General features: G+C 47.1%; 1 protein-coding gene across 1 annotated transcript; it reads right to left on the reverse strand.

Annotated features, from left to right (window-relative positions):
• Positions 1-33: 33 nt before the first annotated feature.
• On the reverse strand, positions 34-15,551 carry LOC126947309 (aspartate-rich protein 1-like; the record flags this gene model as incomplete). The annotated part of the gene is given in 6 exon segments (XM_050777998.1): positions 34-122; positions 3,118-3,139; positions 4,074-4,126; positions 4,129-4,140; positions 9,826-12,626; positions 12,755-15,551. Coding segments are annotated over 5 exon segments (378 nt in total), but the record flags the coding sequence as incomplete, so codon positions are not given.
• Between the last annotated feature and the right edge of the window lie 112 nt (positions 15,552-15,663).

Here is a 15,663-nt window from a genome sequence, read left to right on the forward strand (position 1 = left end):
ATTTCCTTAGAAGACAAAGAAAGGTGTTCTTACCTGGACATCATCATCACCATCATCATCACCCCAGTCATCATCTTCACTTGGTGGTAGGCATACTAAACTCAGGTTGTCCATAGAAAAAGCTGGAAGGACACAAGAAAGATCAGTGCACCGATGGTTGGTGACTGTGAGTCACTCAGGGAGCTTTTCTGGATGTGGTGTATGGAGGTGGTTGATTAACAAGCATGAACTGAGTTGATGCTGGGCTATTCCCCTGAGTGGAAGAGGGATGGCAAAGGAGGGGATCAGGAAAGACATGAGACATGGAGGCCTTGGCCTTGTACTAAAGACATCATGCAGCAACACAAAACAGTCAACCCAAAATGGAAATAAAGCACACACTAAGGGTCAATGGAAGAATGCCTTCCTCCGTCTCAAATGTTTTGAAACTCTACGAAACAAACAGCATTTTCTTAATGTATTCAAGACTGTGTAAGTACATTAGGACCCAATTATGCTGGTACTACATCTAGCATCTGTTTTAAAGGATTAATTACTTAATTTATTGGTGAAAAGGATTCAATTTTACCCAAATTACTCTGTTCTACTGATCACACATTTTTGTTTGTTTGTTTGTTCATTTGTTAGTTTGTTTGTTTCTGAAATGGAGTCTCACTCTGTCATCCAGGCTGGAGTACTGTGGCACGATATTGGCTCACTGCAAGCTCCACCTCCTGGGTTCACACCATTCTCCTACTTCAGACTCTGGAGTAGCTGGGACTACAGGCACCCGCCACCACGCCTGGCTAATTTTTTTTGTATTTTCAGTAGAGACGGGATTTCACCATGTTAGCCAGGATGGTCTCCATCTCCTGACCTCATAATCTGCCCACCTCAGCCTCCCAAAGTGCTGGGATTACAGGCATGAGTCACGGCACCAGACAGATCACAATTTCTTTTTCATAGAGGTCATTTAAAAAATTAAGTATTAAAATGCTAAAATTAAAAATAGTCATGATTTCCTCTTTGTAAGTCTTCTTCTGGAACCATGGTGTGTGCACACAATTTTTTGGGTTCCTGTGATCAAGGGCTTCAGCAGCTCTGTGTCGCTCTCCCTCAGGAGATTCCCTAAAGATCAGGCTTCATTCAAACAGGCCAAGTTCACACAGCCTGCGCAACCTACACCAGTGAAGCTGAGAGACATGACTCTGAAAACTTTCTGCCATGAGGATAAGTTTCCAGGTTCAAATATACATGAGCTACTGAAATGAGGAAATGTATACCAATAGAAAATGAGCAAATTCATGAAAAAATGTCCCTGAGTCATGGGGGTGATTTTTGGTTAACTAGCATACATAATATTTTTTATTTGATGCATAATCATTCAGACAGACAAAATATTGGCAAAAGATACAAATTTGGCCAGGCACGGTGGCTCATGCTTGTAATCCTAGCACTTTGGGAGGCCAAGGTGGGTGGATCAAGACCATCCCGGCCAACAAGGTAAAATCACATCTCTACTAAAAATACAAAAATTAGCTGGATGTGGTGGCATGCATCTGTAGACCCAGCTACTCAGGAGGATAAGGCAGGAGAATCACTTGAACCCGGGAGGTGGAGGTGGCAGTGAGCAGAGATCATATCATTGCACACCTGTATGGTGACAGAGTGAGACTCTGTCTCAAAAACAAAAAAACAAAAAAAGAAATCACAAATTCATATCAGTCACATTAAATCTAACTAATCAGCTGTCAACATAAAGATTCTAGAAAGTAAAGAACGTACAAGTAAGTTGAAAGGCTTCCCATATTCATGGATAGGAAGACTAAACCTGACTAACACACAATACTACACACATGATCTACAGACTAACAACAACTGCTACCAAACTGGCAACAGCCATCTGTGCAGAAATGGAAAAGATAATCCTAAGATTTTAATGAACTTTTATGTGCCTCAAATAGCCATGGCAACATTGAAAAAGAATAGTGTTGGAAGATGCACATTCATGAGATTGAAATCTAAAAATAAAAATAAAAAAAAAACAGAAAAATTCAGACAGCATGCTTCTACTGTGGGGGGCACCCATAAGTATCACAGATATAGAATCGAGAGCACAGAATTAAATGCATACATACAGAGTCAGCTGATCTTCAACAAAGGTGCCAAGAATACACAATGGGGAAAGGAAAACGACTTCCACAAATGATGGTAAAACTGCATATTCTCATTCACATGAAGAAATGGAATGCTGACAGTGTACTCAAGGCTGTGTTTCTCCCTCCATTTCTAAGACACTGGAGCTTTTCAGTGAGCCCACAGTGAATTTTCATTCTGTCCTCCATGCCCAGGGAGATGTCTTGATACCAGAGGTAAACAGCAAGGACAGACAAATGAATGTCCTGCCATGAAACCTAAGTTCATAAGGTATGGATCAATCTCTCCTATGCATCTGGGCACACCGCAGAAGAGTTTTATATTCAGGATTAAGTAACTGCCTGTGACAGAACTGTGTCCCAAACCAAAGGCTGTGACAATTTTGCAGTGGCACAGGCAGAAAAGAGCAGGTATTCTCTGAAAAATCATCTTTAAATAATAAACCAAGAAGAGGTGATTGAAAATACAGGATACTCAAAAGCCCATGAACATAGTACTCCTCACCATGATGACATTAAAGTCTGAAAATAACAAATGCGGCTTATATTTACTTTTTCTTTTTCTCTTTCTATACCCTCCCTAAGCCTCCCAAGCAGCAGGTATAACATGAAGGTTCTTGGAAATGCTGTTTTATTAGACCCCATCTGAAGTCTTGTTGCCTACCTGGAAAGGCATCCTCTTCCCTGCTGAGATTTTCCAGAATCCACTCTTTAAAACCACCAACATCAGGATAAGTCAGTGAGAGGTGCACTCACTTCTCCTCCTCCCAGTGAAGACTCACTGGCTCACACAAAATCTCCTGGTTGGTCCTCTGGGTTCACACACATTTTTACAGCCCCTCTGGTCATAGCTATACACTTGCAAAATCATTTGCTCTCACCAGACCCCCAACATTTTTTAACAGGAATCCAGATTAAGGTTTCTATATATTCAAGCCAGCAAATTTGTTTCTCAGAAAATGAGTTAGTTCAAGGTACGTACCCAGGACAGGTGATGGTAAAATCTGCAATGAGACAAAAGAAGATGCTATGAGGATCAGATCAATTCTGTTGCCCCCTTACACAGATCCGTTCGTCTGTTGATGACTTCAGAAAACTACTTTTGAAACAGTGGTTGAGTCCATGTCAAAGACAAAACACTCTAGCATAGAGGACATGCATGGAAAAGACAAGAGCTTTTCTCACAGAATTTCTTTGAAGTTGATTTAGATTGGTAAACTCACAATGCCTAATTCAAAGAGGAAAACTGGTGTGGAGGAAAATGCCTCTGCATTACAGTTGATGATGGATGCTGTCATTCAAAAACATCCTACCATGTCATGTATTAGATGGGAAGACATTCCCAGTGAACTCCACCCCAAGAAGGACTATTGTGTATGTTGTACATAATGTGTCCCATCATATCCTTATACCAAAATTAATTGAGAGGGAAAGAAATCAGGTGAAGGAAATAGTGTATACAGTGGTCCATTTTTAAGACAAAGTGCCTTGAAGTTGTTTAGCTCAGCAAAGGACAGAAGAAATACTAGGCTCATGGTTGGATGGGCAATGCCGGCTTGTTGGGTCCCCCTTCCACCCCGCTTAGTTGTCCTCACTTTAACAAAGAAGTATAGTCTAAGTTGAAAGTTTACTAGCCTGCAAAATAGCTTGCTTGGTCTGTTCTTCTCAGCCTGCCCAGCTACTTAGGTCATAAGTCAAATACTTGAAGAGCTCCTAAGCTGACTAGGATGGCAATGAATTGTGGGCTTCCACAAAATGCAGTAAGACAACCATAAATATATATATATATATATATATATCTTGCAAGATGATCATTAAAATTCTCACTTTCTCTGTTCTGCAGGCCTCTGAGTCCATTCTTTGGGTTTCAATGGGTGAGTTTGTTTCTCACATCAGGAAAGCAGCATTTCCTTAGAATGCAAAGAAAGGGAGTCTTACCTGGGCATCATCATTGTCTTCCTCACTTGGTGGTAGAGATTTTAAACTCAGGTGTCCTCAGGGGGGCCTAAAAGGACACAGAGTTAATGTCAGTGCCCTGGTGGTTGGAAACTGTGGGTCCCTCAGGGAGCTTTGCTGGATGCGGCATATGGAGCGTGGGACTGAAGATTCTGAGACCATCTCAGAGAAACAACTATGTTCAAGTAGTGAGCATGAGGGAGTCTCACCAGATATCTCGCATCTTAGTCAGTGCCTGGACCTAATAAGACTCTGCATTCCCAAGTCAAAGACCAAGGCTTTGATGTTTGCTGTGACATAGACAGGAAAAACTGATCTTCTGGTAACCATTAAACACCAGAGCAAGAAAAAAAAATGGTTACAAACACAGCACACAAAGCCCATGGAGGCAAATGACCTCATCTCTATCTTATTAAAATACAAAAGGAACAAGTCACACTTCTACACATATTTCCTTTGGTTCTGACTTCATTGCCCTTTTCCTGATTTCCAAAGCAACAGGTGTCACCCAACTGCTCCCAGAGATCCTCCTAGACTATCATGCTCTACCTGCAGGTCTGCCTCATCGCAGCTGCCCTCATGGACGGTGTCCATTGGCCAATCTTTAGAGACAAAAACTCCACAAGAAGTTATTCCAGAGAGCAACTTGCCCACCCTCCTACTCCAGGTGAGGCCACACTGGGTTGTACGAGATCACTCTGCCCTTCCCTCGGTGTTGTCAGACTCTCCCTGGGCTCTGGGGAGTCAGAGGTCTCTAGAAAGGCATTGCTCACACTTGCCAGCCTTCAAGTGAGAAAGAGGAACTGAAGGAACCACCTTTCAACTTTTTCCTTCCAATGGCCCATTATAGGTCTCACCTCCAATCTCACAGCCCTGAGATTCCCACTTTAAGGTGCACGCTTTGAGTTAGAGGAGTTCAATAATCAGCCCCTCAGCCAGGCTTACAGCAGATGTGAAAGAGCATTCTGCGGGGATGGAAATCTCTCTGCTGCATGAACAGAAGGCTGCTGGGGGATTGCATGGTGGCTGTTGTGATGAAGTTCTGAATTTTTTTTTTTTTTTTCGAGACAGAGTTTCACTCTTGCTGCCCAGGCTGGAGTACAATGGCATGATCTCGGCTCACTGCAACCTCCGCCTCCCGGATTCAGGCGATTCTTCTGTCTCAGTCTCCTGAGTAGCTGGGTTCACAGGCATGCACCACCACACATGGGCTAATTTTTGCATTTTTAGTAGAGATGGGGTTTCACCATGTTGGCCAGGTTGGTCTCGAACTCCTGACCTCAGCTGATCCACCCGCCCCGGCCTCCCACAGTGCTGGAATTACAGGTATGAGACGCCATGCCCAGCCCTGAACTTTTAATTGTAAATATTTAAATGTATTTAAATATGAAGAGGCACATATATGACCGAGAACCGCACTAGATGGCACAGGAGACCCAGACATGAGGAAGACATGACCCCCCTCGCCTGGTGTTTTCTTGCAAAATAGTTCGCAGCTCTGCTCCTACCATACATTTATGGTTACTTAGTGGACATCTGCAAAAGGTCCAGTCACTGTGTGGGGCTGGGGATATAACAATGAGGACAACATCCAGATCCAGAGGGATGCCAGCAGGGGGGACACATGCACACAAGGAAGAGCGTGGCCCTGCACACCCTGTCTAGACAGGATCAGAGCAGCAGGAGCCGAGGGCCAGAGGCACCTCACTGTCCTCAAGAGCTCAACCTCATCTCCAGGGACCCTGACTCAGAAGCTGGGGCAGGCTCCAGGATTGGTGTAGGGCTCAACAGGCTGGACAGACTGAGAAGGGAACATTTCCACACCTGCACTAGATCCCAGCCCAGGGCTGACCTAGAACTCATCCCAGGGATGTGTTCACTGCAATGCCCATGGGGCCTAACATGTTCTCCCCAGGACTGACCTCTGGGATAAGGACTAATGAGGAAGACACAGTCACTGCCCTGGCAGGAAACGCCCATAGCCAGGGTTCCTCTATCCAACCTGTGGGAAGACACAACACAGATAGAGTTTGACACTGAAGATTCCAAACCTTCTATAAAATAAATGGAAACTGATGTGTTCTGGATTCCACAGAAGAGGGTTGCAAGGATGAGCTGGACTCTGGAATCAGTCACCATCCCTTTGCTGAGCTCCTGGTGCACTGGAACTCATGTCCCTCCCCACCTCCCCTGCTACTCGGGAGTGCTGTAGCTACAGGCCCAGTGTTAGGGGGTCTGTCCCATTGAAACACATTTCAGCCAGGCACGGTGGCTCACACCTGTAATCCCAGCATTTTGGGAGGCCGAGGCGAGTGGATCACCTGATGTCAGGAGTTCGAGACCAGCCTGGCCAACATGCAGAAACCTCGTCTCTATTACAAATACAAAAATTAGCTGGGCATGCTGGCCCATGCCTGTAATTCCAGCTACTCAGCAGACTGAGGCAGGAGAATTACTTGAACTTGGGAGGTGGACGTTGCAGTGAGCTGAGATCGCACCACTGCACTCCAGCCAGTGAGATCGCACCACTCACTCCAGAGTGAGACTCCATCTCAAAAAAAAAAAAAAAAAAAAAGAAAAAGAAAAGACCACACACACACATTTCTGGGCCAGACAACCCTTGGCCAACAGTATCTCCTCAAGGACCATCCCTCAAGTGACTTCCAGAAGAGGTGAAAAAGAAAAACTCATCTGTCCCAGCCCCAGGAAGATCAGGCCTGGGACCTGTCTGTGTCTGTCCTGACCCTGAAGTCCATCCCTGCTGACTTGTGTCCTGTCTGCTCTGTGTCAGACAAGTGGGGACCTGATTCCTGTTCTGACCCCTCACCAATTTCTGCTGGTGTCACTGTCATCATTGCACAAAGAGATGGAGATGACAAGAGAAAGCAATGAAACTCCATATTTGAGGCATTTAGGATGATGTCCACACCATGCTCTCGGCAGGCAGGAAGGCCAGGTCCTGCTCACTCCTACTCAGAAGGGGTCTCAGAGGTATGAGTACTAACCCTGTGATATTTCTCCTCGGCTCTTCCCTTTTTTTCTTTTTTTTGAGATGGAGTCTAGCTCAGTCACTCAGGCTGGAGTGCAATGGTTCGATCTCGGCTCACTGTAACCTCTGCCTCCTGGCTACAAGTGATTCTTCTGCCTCAGCCTCCTGAGTAGCTGGGATTACAGGCACCTGCCACCACTCCCAGCTCATTTTTGCATTTTCAGTAGAGACAGGGTTTCACCAGGTTGGCCAGGCTGGTTTTGAACTCCTAACCTCAGACAATCCATCCACCTCCTAATTTTTTTTTTTTTTTTAAGTTCTGCGATACATGTGCAGGATGTACAGGTTGGTTACATGGGTAAAAGTGTGCCATGGTGCTTTGCTGCACCTGTCAACCCATCACCTAAGTATTAAGCCCTGCATGCATTAGTTGTTTATCCAGATGCTCTCCCTTCCCTGCCCACTGACAGGCCCCAGTGTGTGTCATTCGCCTCTCTAACACTGTACATATGCTAAGACCACTCCCTTGCTGATGACAAGTCTAAGTGATGGGTCACGGGGGCTCTCTTGCCTGTTTTTGTCTGGAGAGACTGCCTGGCTTCAGGTTCCTGATAGGAGTGAGGACCTGGAGTGCAGTGTGAGAAACAGATGGCTCAGTGAAGAGCTGTGATCATCCACTAGAGTCCCTGGAGACAGCCATATCATTTAGATGGTGTGGGTTTGTGTGCAGGAGGGTTGGAAGGTAGCTAGGGGTGAATCAATGTGTTGTGATTGTGAGTGTGTCTGTAAATGTGTGTTTTCCCCCCAAAATGTGGCCCCACATGCCCAGCACAGTACAAGTGTCACTTTTCTTGAATTCCTGGTCTATGTGGTCCTCTCACCTCAGCCTCCCAAGTCATGTCATTCTTCTAATAGAAAGGAAGAGAAACTTCAGCACCACCATACTCTTTACATAAATGACCTCTTTCTTCCCTCACCACAGCTGTACCTGAAGGTCAGTTTAATATCCCTACTCCTTAGATGGAGAGAGTGCAGAAAGGAGTGAACCCAGATTTTGACCTCCTGAATGGAAGAGGCAAAAGTGAACCCAGAAATGGGTCCCGATGTTGATGGTCTGTATGACTCAACTGTGTCATCACTCAGGCTTGGTGATAGGACCCCACACCAGGGAGTTCCAGCACCTATGTGTGCCCCTGGAACTGTGTGGCCTATAAGCTGCCAAACTTTGCCCATCATCAAATGGGGCCCCAGTGGTCACATAACCCTGGGTAGCAAAAGGTACAGGGAACAAGAGATGTTGGCATGGACATTACTGTGAAATACACATAGAAAGCCCACAGGCTTCTGGTCAGCTCACAGATTCTGAGAAGTGTAAGGGATCATGTAGAACAGTGCAGGTCAACATCTGTCAGTGCTGGGCTCATTCCTCAGCACTTGGTCAAAGCAGGGAAGATCAGGAAGATACTGCATTGTATTTCATAATATGACTACCTCAAGCCTTAGAAATGCTCCAATCCATGGCTGGGTGTGGTGGCTCAAACCTGTAATCCCAGCACTTTGGGAGGCCGAGGCAGTAGATCACCTGAGGTCAGGAGTTTGAGACCAGCCTGGCCAACATGGTGAAAGCCTGTCTCTACTAAAAATGCAAAAATTAGCCAGGCATGGTGGCCCATACCTGTAATCCCAGCTACTTGGGAGACTGAGGCTGCAGAATCGCTTGAACCTGAGAGGTGGAGGTTGCAGTGAGCTAAGATTGAGCCACTGCACACTCCAGCCTGGGTGACAGAGTGAGACTCTGTCTCCAAAAAATAAAGAAATAAATAAAAAGAGATGCTCCAATCCATAGCAGACAGAAAAGGGCCAGTGCCACATCAGAACTCAGGACAACATTATCATTAGCCTGGTGCCCATCATCCTCACTGGAGACCTCCTGCACAGCTAGGTGAGTGAGGCTCAGCACTCACCAGGTACTGATCCCCGTGATGGACTGTCCCACTGTCGGGGGCTGGGGCGAGCATGAGCAGCCACTGACTCAGTGGATGCACACACAGTGTAAAGAAATGGAAGATGTGGGCTGGGCGCGGTGGCTCATGCCTATAATCCCAGCACTTTGGGAGGCCGAGGCAGGTGGATCACAAGGTGAGGAAATTGTGGCCGTTCTGGCAAACACGGTGAAACCCCGTCTCTACTAAAAATACAAAAACATAACCAGGTGTAGTGGCGGGCAACTGTAGTCCCTATTCAGGAGGCTGAGGTTAAAGAATCACTTGAACCCAGGAAACACAGGTTGCAGTGATCTGAGATCACACCACTGCACTCCAGCCAGGGCAACAGACCAAGATTCCATCTAAATAAATAAATAAATAAATAAATAAATAAAAATTTAAAAAAATAAGCTACCTTAAGGGATGGTAGAAAAGAAACAATCTGACCCTTACCTGATTCCTCTATTTAGGTACCAAACTGGCCAGATAGGTAAGCTAGAGAATGGGATGGGGATTCCAAAATTGGGGTATTTGAATTTTCATTGCAAAAAGGGCTCTCCCTTTTCTAGATCAAAAAAGCCTCAGTGACAAAGACAAGAGGCAGAGTCAGCCTTTGCCCCCATGCCCCAGATCTGGGAAAGCTGGCTATGGGCAGGAGGGAGCTGGAAGCTGAGGATGTCTCTGGGGATGAGGGTATGGGAAGGGGGTGAGGGTGGCCACAGGCATGCCAGAGAGGAAACAGCACCCGTGGCTTTTTTACCTGTGGGCATCTTTTGGTTGCCGATGTGCTGCAGTTCGTGGCCCTCCGTGGCTCCCACATCCAGCTTGCCAGGCTCTACACTAGTGGATTCTGATGTTGCAGCAGCCACAGCCTCATAAATAACAGATTCATAACAGGGCGCCACCTTCCCCCTGCACCAGCTACAGGTGGAGTCGATACAACAGGTCAGTACACACCCCATGGGGCACCCACACTCCTCTCCACTCCTGCCTGAGACATCGATGAAACTGAAATGGTGCTGTCCTAGCAGCCACACTACTGAGGCTGGCACAGCACTTGTAGAAGCAGCCTGACCCCAGGCAGATCTGGGGCCTCAGCCCTTACTCTGGTGCCACCTCCCAAACTGGCTGATCTATGAGGTCGGGGACCTGCTGTCTTCTTTGAAAAATAAATGAACACGACAAGCGCCGAGAGGCACAAAAACTGCCGTGAGACAGCACAGTCGGAGCTCCTCCTCCTTCCACTACCAGCTACCGACTGAGGGTTGCTGGCCCTGGCTGATGCCTATAACCACAAAGCTTCCTATGTCACCTGCTTACCAGGAAACAGCCAGGTCAGGCTAGTGACTCACAATGTCCAGCCCCACAGCCCCACACAATGCCTCACAATGCCCATCCCTGCTGCTGCCCACCTTGTGGCCACCCTGTCCCTCTGTGGTGATGGCACTACTCAGCCTTTTATTCACCCTGGGCTGCCTGAGCTTTCCAGTCCTGAGGAAAGTGCGGGGGAGTTATTACTGGAAGTCACCCTTGGCAAGAAACTCAATAGAAAACCCTGGTACAACCAGGCGCGGTGGCTCATGCCTGTAATCCTAGCACTTTGGGAGCCTGAGGGGGGTGGATCACTAACCCCATCTCTACTAAAAATATAAAATTAGCCTGGCGTGGTAGCGGGCACTTGTAGTCCCATCTACTCAAGAGCCTGAGGCAGGAGAATTGTTTGAACCCGGGAGTTACAGGTTGCAGTGAGCCAAGATCATGCCATTGAACTCCAGCCTGGGCCAAAGAGAGAGATTCTGTCTCAAAAAAAAAAAAAAAGAGAGAGAGAGAGACATTATGTTCATCTGGAAGAACAGGTAAGGCTGAAGGCAGTGGAAATGACTGCAGTGGATGGAAAAGTCTTGTGATCATTTGGGAGAGAGAACAGGAAGCGCTAGATGATTAGATGTGGAAGAACAGGGCAAGTAAAAGGAAAAACAGGCTGCTGAGGCTCTAGTTTGAAGGACTGGGTAAATAGCAATGACTTTCTCCTACACAGAGAATGTAGGAAGAGGAATAGGTATGGGCAATAAGATAGTTTTCAGTTGGGTGCAATGACTCACGCCTGTAATCCCAGCACTTTGGGAGGCCAAGCTGGGCGGATTATGAGGTCAGGGGTTTGAGACCAGCCTGGCCAACATGGCGAAACCGCATCTCTACTAAAATTACAAAAATTAGCCAGGTGCGATGGCGGGTGCCTGTAGTCCCAGCTTCTCAGGAGACTAAGGCAGGAGACTCACTTGGACCCAGGTCGTGGAGTTTGCAGTGAGCCGAGATCGTGCCACTGCATTCTAGCCTGAGTGACAGAGCGAGACTCCGTCTCAAAAAAAAAAAAAAAAAAAAAGACATAGCTTTGGACTCTTAAGTATTGCATTCAAATGGAGCTCTCTGGTAGAAAGTTAGATAGAAACCTCTGTAGGATAACTCCATTCTGTGACATCACAAGTCATGTTTTTAAAAAAAAACACATACAAAGTCAAACCATTACGGAAATTTCCTAAAATTTGCATACTAAAATATGACAACTTTTTAGTTATTACTTTCCTTTTTTTTTTTTTTTTTTTTTTTGAGACAGAGTCTTTGCTCTGTCACCCAGGCTGGGGTGCAGTGGCACGATCTCAGCTCACAGCAAGCTTTGCCTCCTGGGTTTACACCATTCTCCTGCCTCAGCCTCCCGAGTAGCTGGGACTACAGGCGTCCGCCACCTCGCTTGGCTAGTTTTTTGTACTTTTTTTTTAGTAGAGACGGGATTTCACCGTGTTAGCCAGGATGGTCTCAATCTCCTGACCTCATGATCCGCCCGTCTTGGCCTCCCAAAGTGCTGGGATTACAGGTTTGAGCCACCGCGCCCGGCCTAGTTATTACTTTCTTAGAGCAACTTTGAATTTACAATCGTAGTGAATGAGGTGTCATGTAAAATAAAGCTGCTATATAAAAATGACATTTAAATTTTATTGTCATCAGAGCATATAAAAAACAATTGAAGCCATGGGTATGGCAGGGATTGCTTTAAAAAGCTGTGTCTAATGAGGGGAGCTGGAAAGAAAGGAGACTTGGGGGCCAGGTGTGGTGACTCACTCCCGTAATCCCAACACTTTGGAGGCCGACGCAGGCGGATCACCTGAGGTCAGGAGGAGTTTGAGACCAGCCTTGCCAACATGGCAAAACCCCGTCTCTACTAAAAATACAAAAATTACCGGGTGTTGCAGTGGGCACCTACAATCCCAGCTATTCGGGTGGCTCAGGCAGGAGAATTGCTTGAACCCAGGACACGGATGTTGCAGTGAGCTAAGATGGTGCCACTGCACTCCAGCATGGGTGACAGAGCAAGACTCTGTCTAAAAAACAAAATGGAAAAGAAAGAAGACTTGGGGAATAGGGAGGTTTAAGTGGCATTAAGTAAAGCCTACAAATGTGAGCAGTGAGAGTCAGGGTACCTGAGTGTTCATCAGAAATGGCTGATCGGGTGAGTCTCATCACAATGGAGCTGGTGTCTGCTTCTCATTTCTCTAATGGCCGTACCTAGCACAGTACCTGATCAATAGGGACTCAACACATAATACCCCAATGAACACAGAAAAATTCTGCCAGTTCAAAACTATGTCCATACCCACCAACTTCCCTCATGGAGTTTTACTTCTTTCACTTACTGTAATGTTTTGAAGTTCATCCCTCCTGTGGCCTGTATCCATAGTTTCTTTTCTTTGTATAACTGAGCAGCACTCCACTGTATGCACAGACCACATGGGTCTATCTATTCTCTAGCTGACGGACACTTGGGTTGTTTCCAGTTGTTGCCTGGAGTGAGTGAGGTTGCTGAGAACATTTATGTATATGTCTTTTTGAACACATGCTTTCATTTCTTCTAGATAAATTCCTAGCACTGGAATTGCTAGGTCAAATAGCTAGTTTATGCTTAACTTCTTTTTTTGCTTTCTTATTCGTAGAAAATATTATACTGATACATAATATTGAACATTTTTATGAGGCGCATGTACTGTTTGGTTCCATGCATCCAACATGTCATCATTAAGACAGTGAATTTGGAGTATGGCCTTGAGTATTTACCATTTCTATGTGTTGAGTATATTTGAAGTTCTCTCTTGAAGCTATTTTGAAATATACAATACATTATTGCTAACCATAGCCACCCTACTCTGCTATCCAACATTAGAACACACTCCTTGCATCTAACTGTAGGTGTGTATTCATTGACCAACCTCTCTGCATTCCCTTTTTATACCCGGAGGAGAGAAGAAGGAGGGAAAGGAGCTGTGGGTGGCTGAATTAGGGCCCAGGGATGGCTGTGCCCCAGTCCCGGGACCTGTCCATGTGCAGTGTTGTGTGGCCACAGGGACTTTACAGATGTGAGGATGTGAAGGAGCCTGAGGTGGAAGATGATCCTGGGTTATCTGGGTGGGTCCAAGGTGCGGTCTTTATAAGGGAAAGAAGGAGGCAGGAGGGTCAGAGTGAGAGCAGGTGTGGGGGTGGAGGGAAAGAAAGGGAGAGAAAGAGGGAGGGTGAGAGAAGACGGTGGGGAGAGAGAGAGAAGCGTGGGAGAGAGACTTGAAGATGCTGAGCTCTGGCTTTGAAGTTGGAGGAAGGGGCCAGGAGCCCAGGGTGTCCTCTAGAAGCTGGAAAAATCCTGGAAATGGATTCTCCCCAGAGCCCTCAGAAGGAGCCTGGCCTAACTGGCACCCTGATTTTAGCACTCTAGGATTCATTTTGGACGTCTGACCCCACACCAGGGAGAGAATCAATACGTGATGCTTTAAGCCTCTAAATTAGCAGTCATTTGTGACAGCAGCCACAGGAAAGTCAAACAGGAGCCATCGGAGAGACTCCCTAGGATGCCCTGAGTGTCCTTCCTTGGCCCCACCATCAGAAACACAGGCCTGACCACTGTGGTGCCCCCACCCCTCTAACACCCTGCTCAGCAGGAACCATGCAGGAGGGGCTGGGTGTGGCTGGGCCATGCTCTCCCCCCACACCTTCTTCTCAGAGAGCAGCTGGAGCCCCAGACCCAGGGAGCCTCACAGAGAAATTCCCATCACAGGACCTGGTTTTCCACCTGAGGCTCAGGATCCAATGGAGAAGTGTTTCCCAAAAATGATGCTTCCTCCAAAGATGGTCAGTGACTTTCTGTGCCAAACATCTGAGAAAATCTCCATGTCCTAGGGCTGCCAGGCAGTCACCTGTGCACATGTTGGAGCCCAAATCCCATCAGTAGTGAGGCCTTGGGTAAAACACATCCCCACTTTTAATTATGATGAGCTGCCTGGCCTCAGCATTGAAAACACCAACTTCCCTCGAGCAAAGACTTGTGTAATCTCTTGGAAATGATGGAGCACACCAGCCTGAACAACTGGTGAAAACCTGTCTCTAATAAAAATACAAAAATTAGCTGGGTGTTGTAGCATGTACCTGTAATCCCAGCTACTCAGGAGGCTGAGGCAGGAGAATTGGTTGAACCTGGGAGGCAGAGGTTATGGTGAGCTAAGATCGTGCCATTGCACTCCAGCCTGGGCGAGAGCGAGACTCCATCTAAAAAAAAAAAAAAAAAAAAAATGATGGAGCACCTATTGCCGTTCTTGCACTTGTTCCTGGGGAGCTCAGAGCCTATCTTTTACAAGTGTCCTGAGCCTCTTGCAGGCCTTTCATGTGTGTTTCCTTCCTGACTTCCTCCTATTTTTCTCACACCTCTGAACCTGCTGTCAGGTGAAAAAATTTAAGAGCTCATGAATTTGATGGTGTGGGAGTGTCCTAGACAGTCCAGCCCTTGGGGGTGGGGAGTTGGGCAGAGAAGAAGGAGGGCATTCCAGGGGCCAGAGCCAGAAGCAGAGGGACTCCAGGCCCAGAGTAGGATTTCCAGGCTGAGGAAAGAGAGGCCGTGGGTCAGGGGAAGGTCCAGACCAGGACAGGGACAGAGGGTGTATCTGGAGGCTCAGCCAGAAATAGCTCCCTCCAAAACACAGGCAGCGAGTTGGAGGGTGAGCTGCAAGGAGGAAGGGGAGGTGGGAGAGAATGGATGGACCGGTGTTCAGTGAGCCGACTCCTCCTATCCTGGCCTATGTCCCCAGGGGACACGCCTGGGAGCCTGTGATCCTCTCCTCCAGGCTGCTTTCCCACTGGTGCCAGGATTCCCCCAACGCCACACTGAGCACCCAGGAGAAGCATCAAATTGTATGAGAGATAAGAAATGAAGAGAGGGAGCAGGATTTCTGGTTGACAAAGGATGTTTATTGAGGGTTTACTGGGTACAGGGAGAAGGGCTGGATGGCTTGGGATGCAGAGAGACCCCTCCCCTGGGATCCTGCAGCTCCAGGCCCCTGTGGGTGGGGTGAGGGTTGGGAACCTATGAACATTCTGCAGGGGCCACTGTCTTCTCCACGGTGTGCTCCCTTCATGCGTGACCTGGCAGCTGAAGATGTTGCGGGACCTCCACTGCTCTGGGCGTCTTCTCAGGCTCAGGTAGCTGCTGGCCACTACTCAGTACTTGTTGCTCTGTTGGAGGGCTTGTTTCTGTTTGAAGGGCAGTCATCTCCATGCCCTGGGTGAT

The sequence above is a fragment of the Macaca thibetana genome, unplaced genomic scaffold (genome assembly GCF_024542745.1).
Source record: "Macaca thibetana thibetana isolate TM-01 unplaced genomic scaffold, ASM2454274v1 unplaced_scaffolds111, whole genome shotgun sequence".
In the NCBI taxonomy this organism is placed as follows: domain Eukaryota; kingdom Metazoa; phylum Chordata; class Mammalia; order Primates; family Cercopithecidae; genus Macaca; species Macaca thibetana.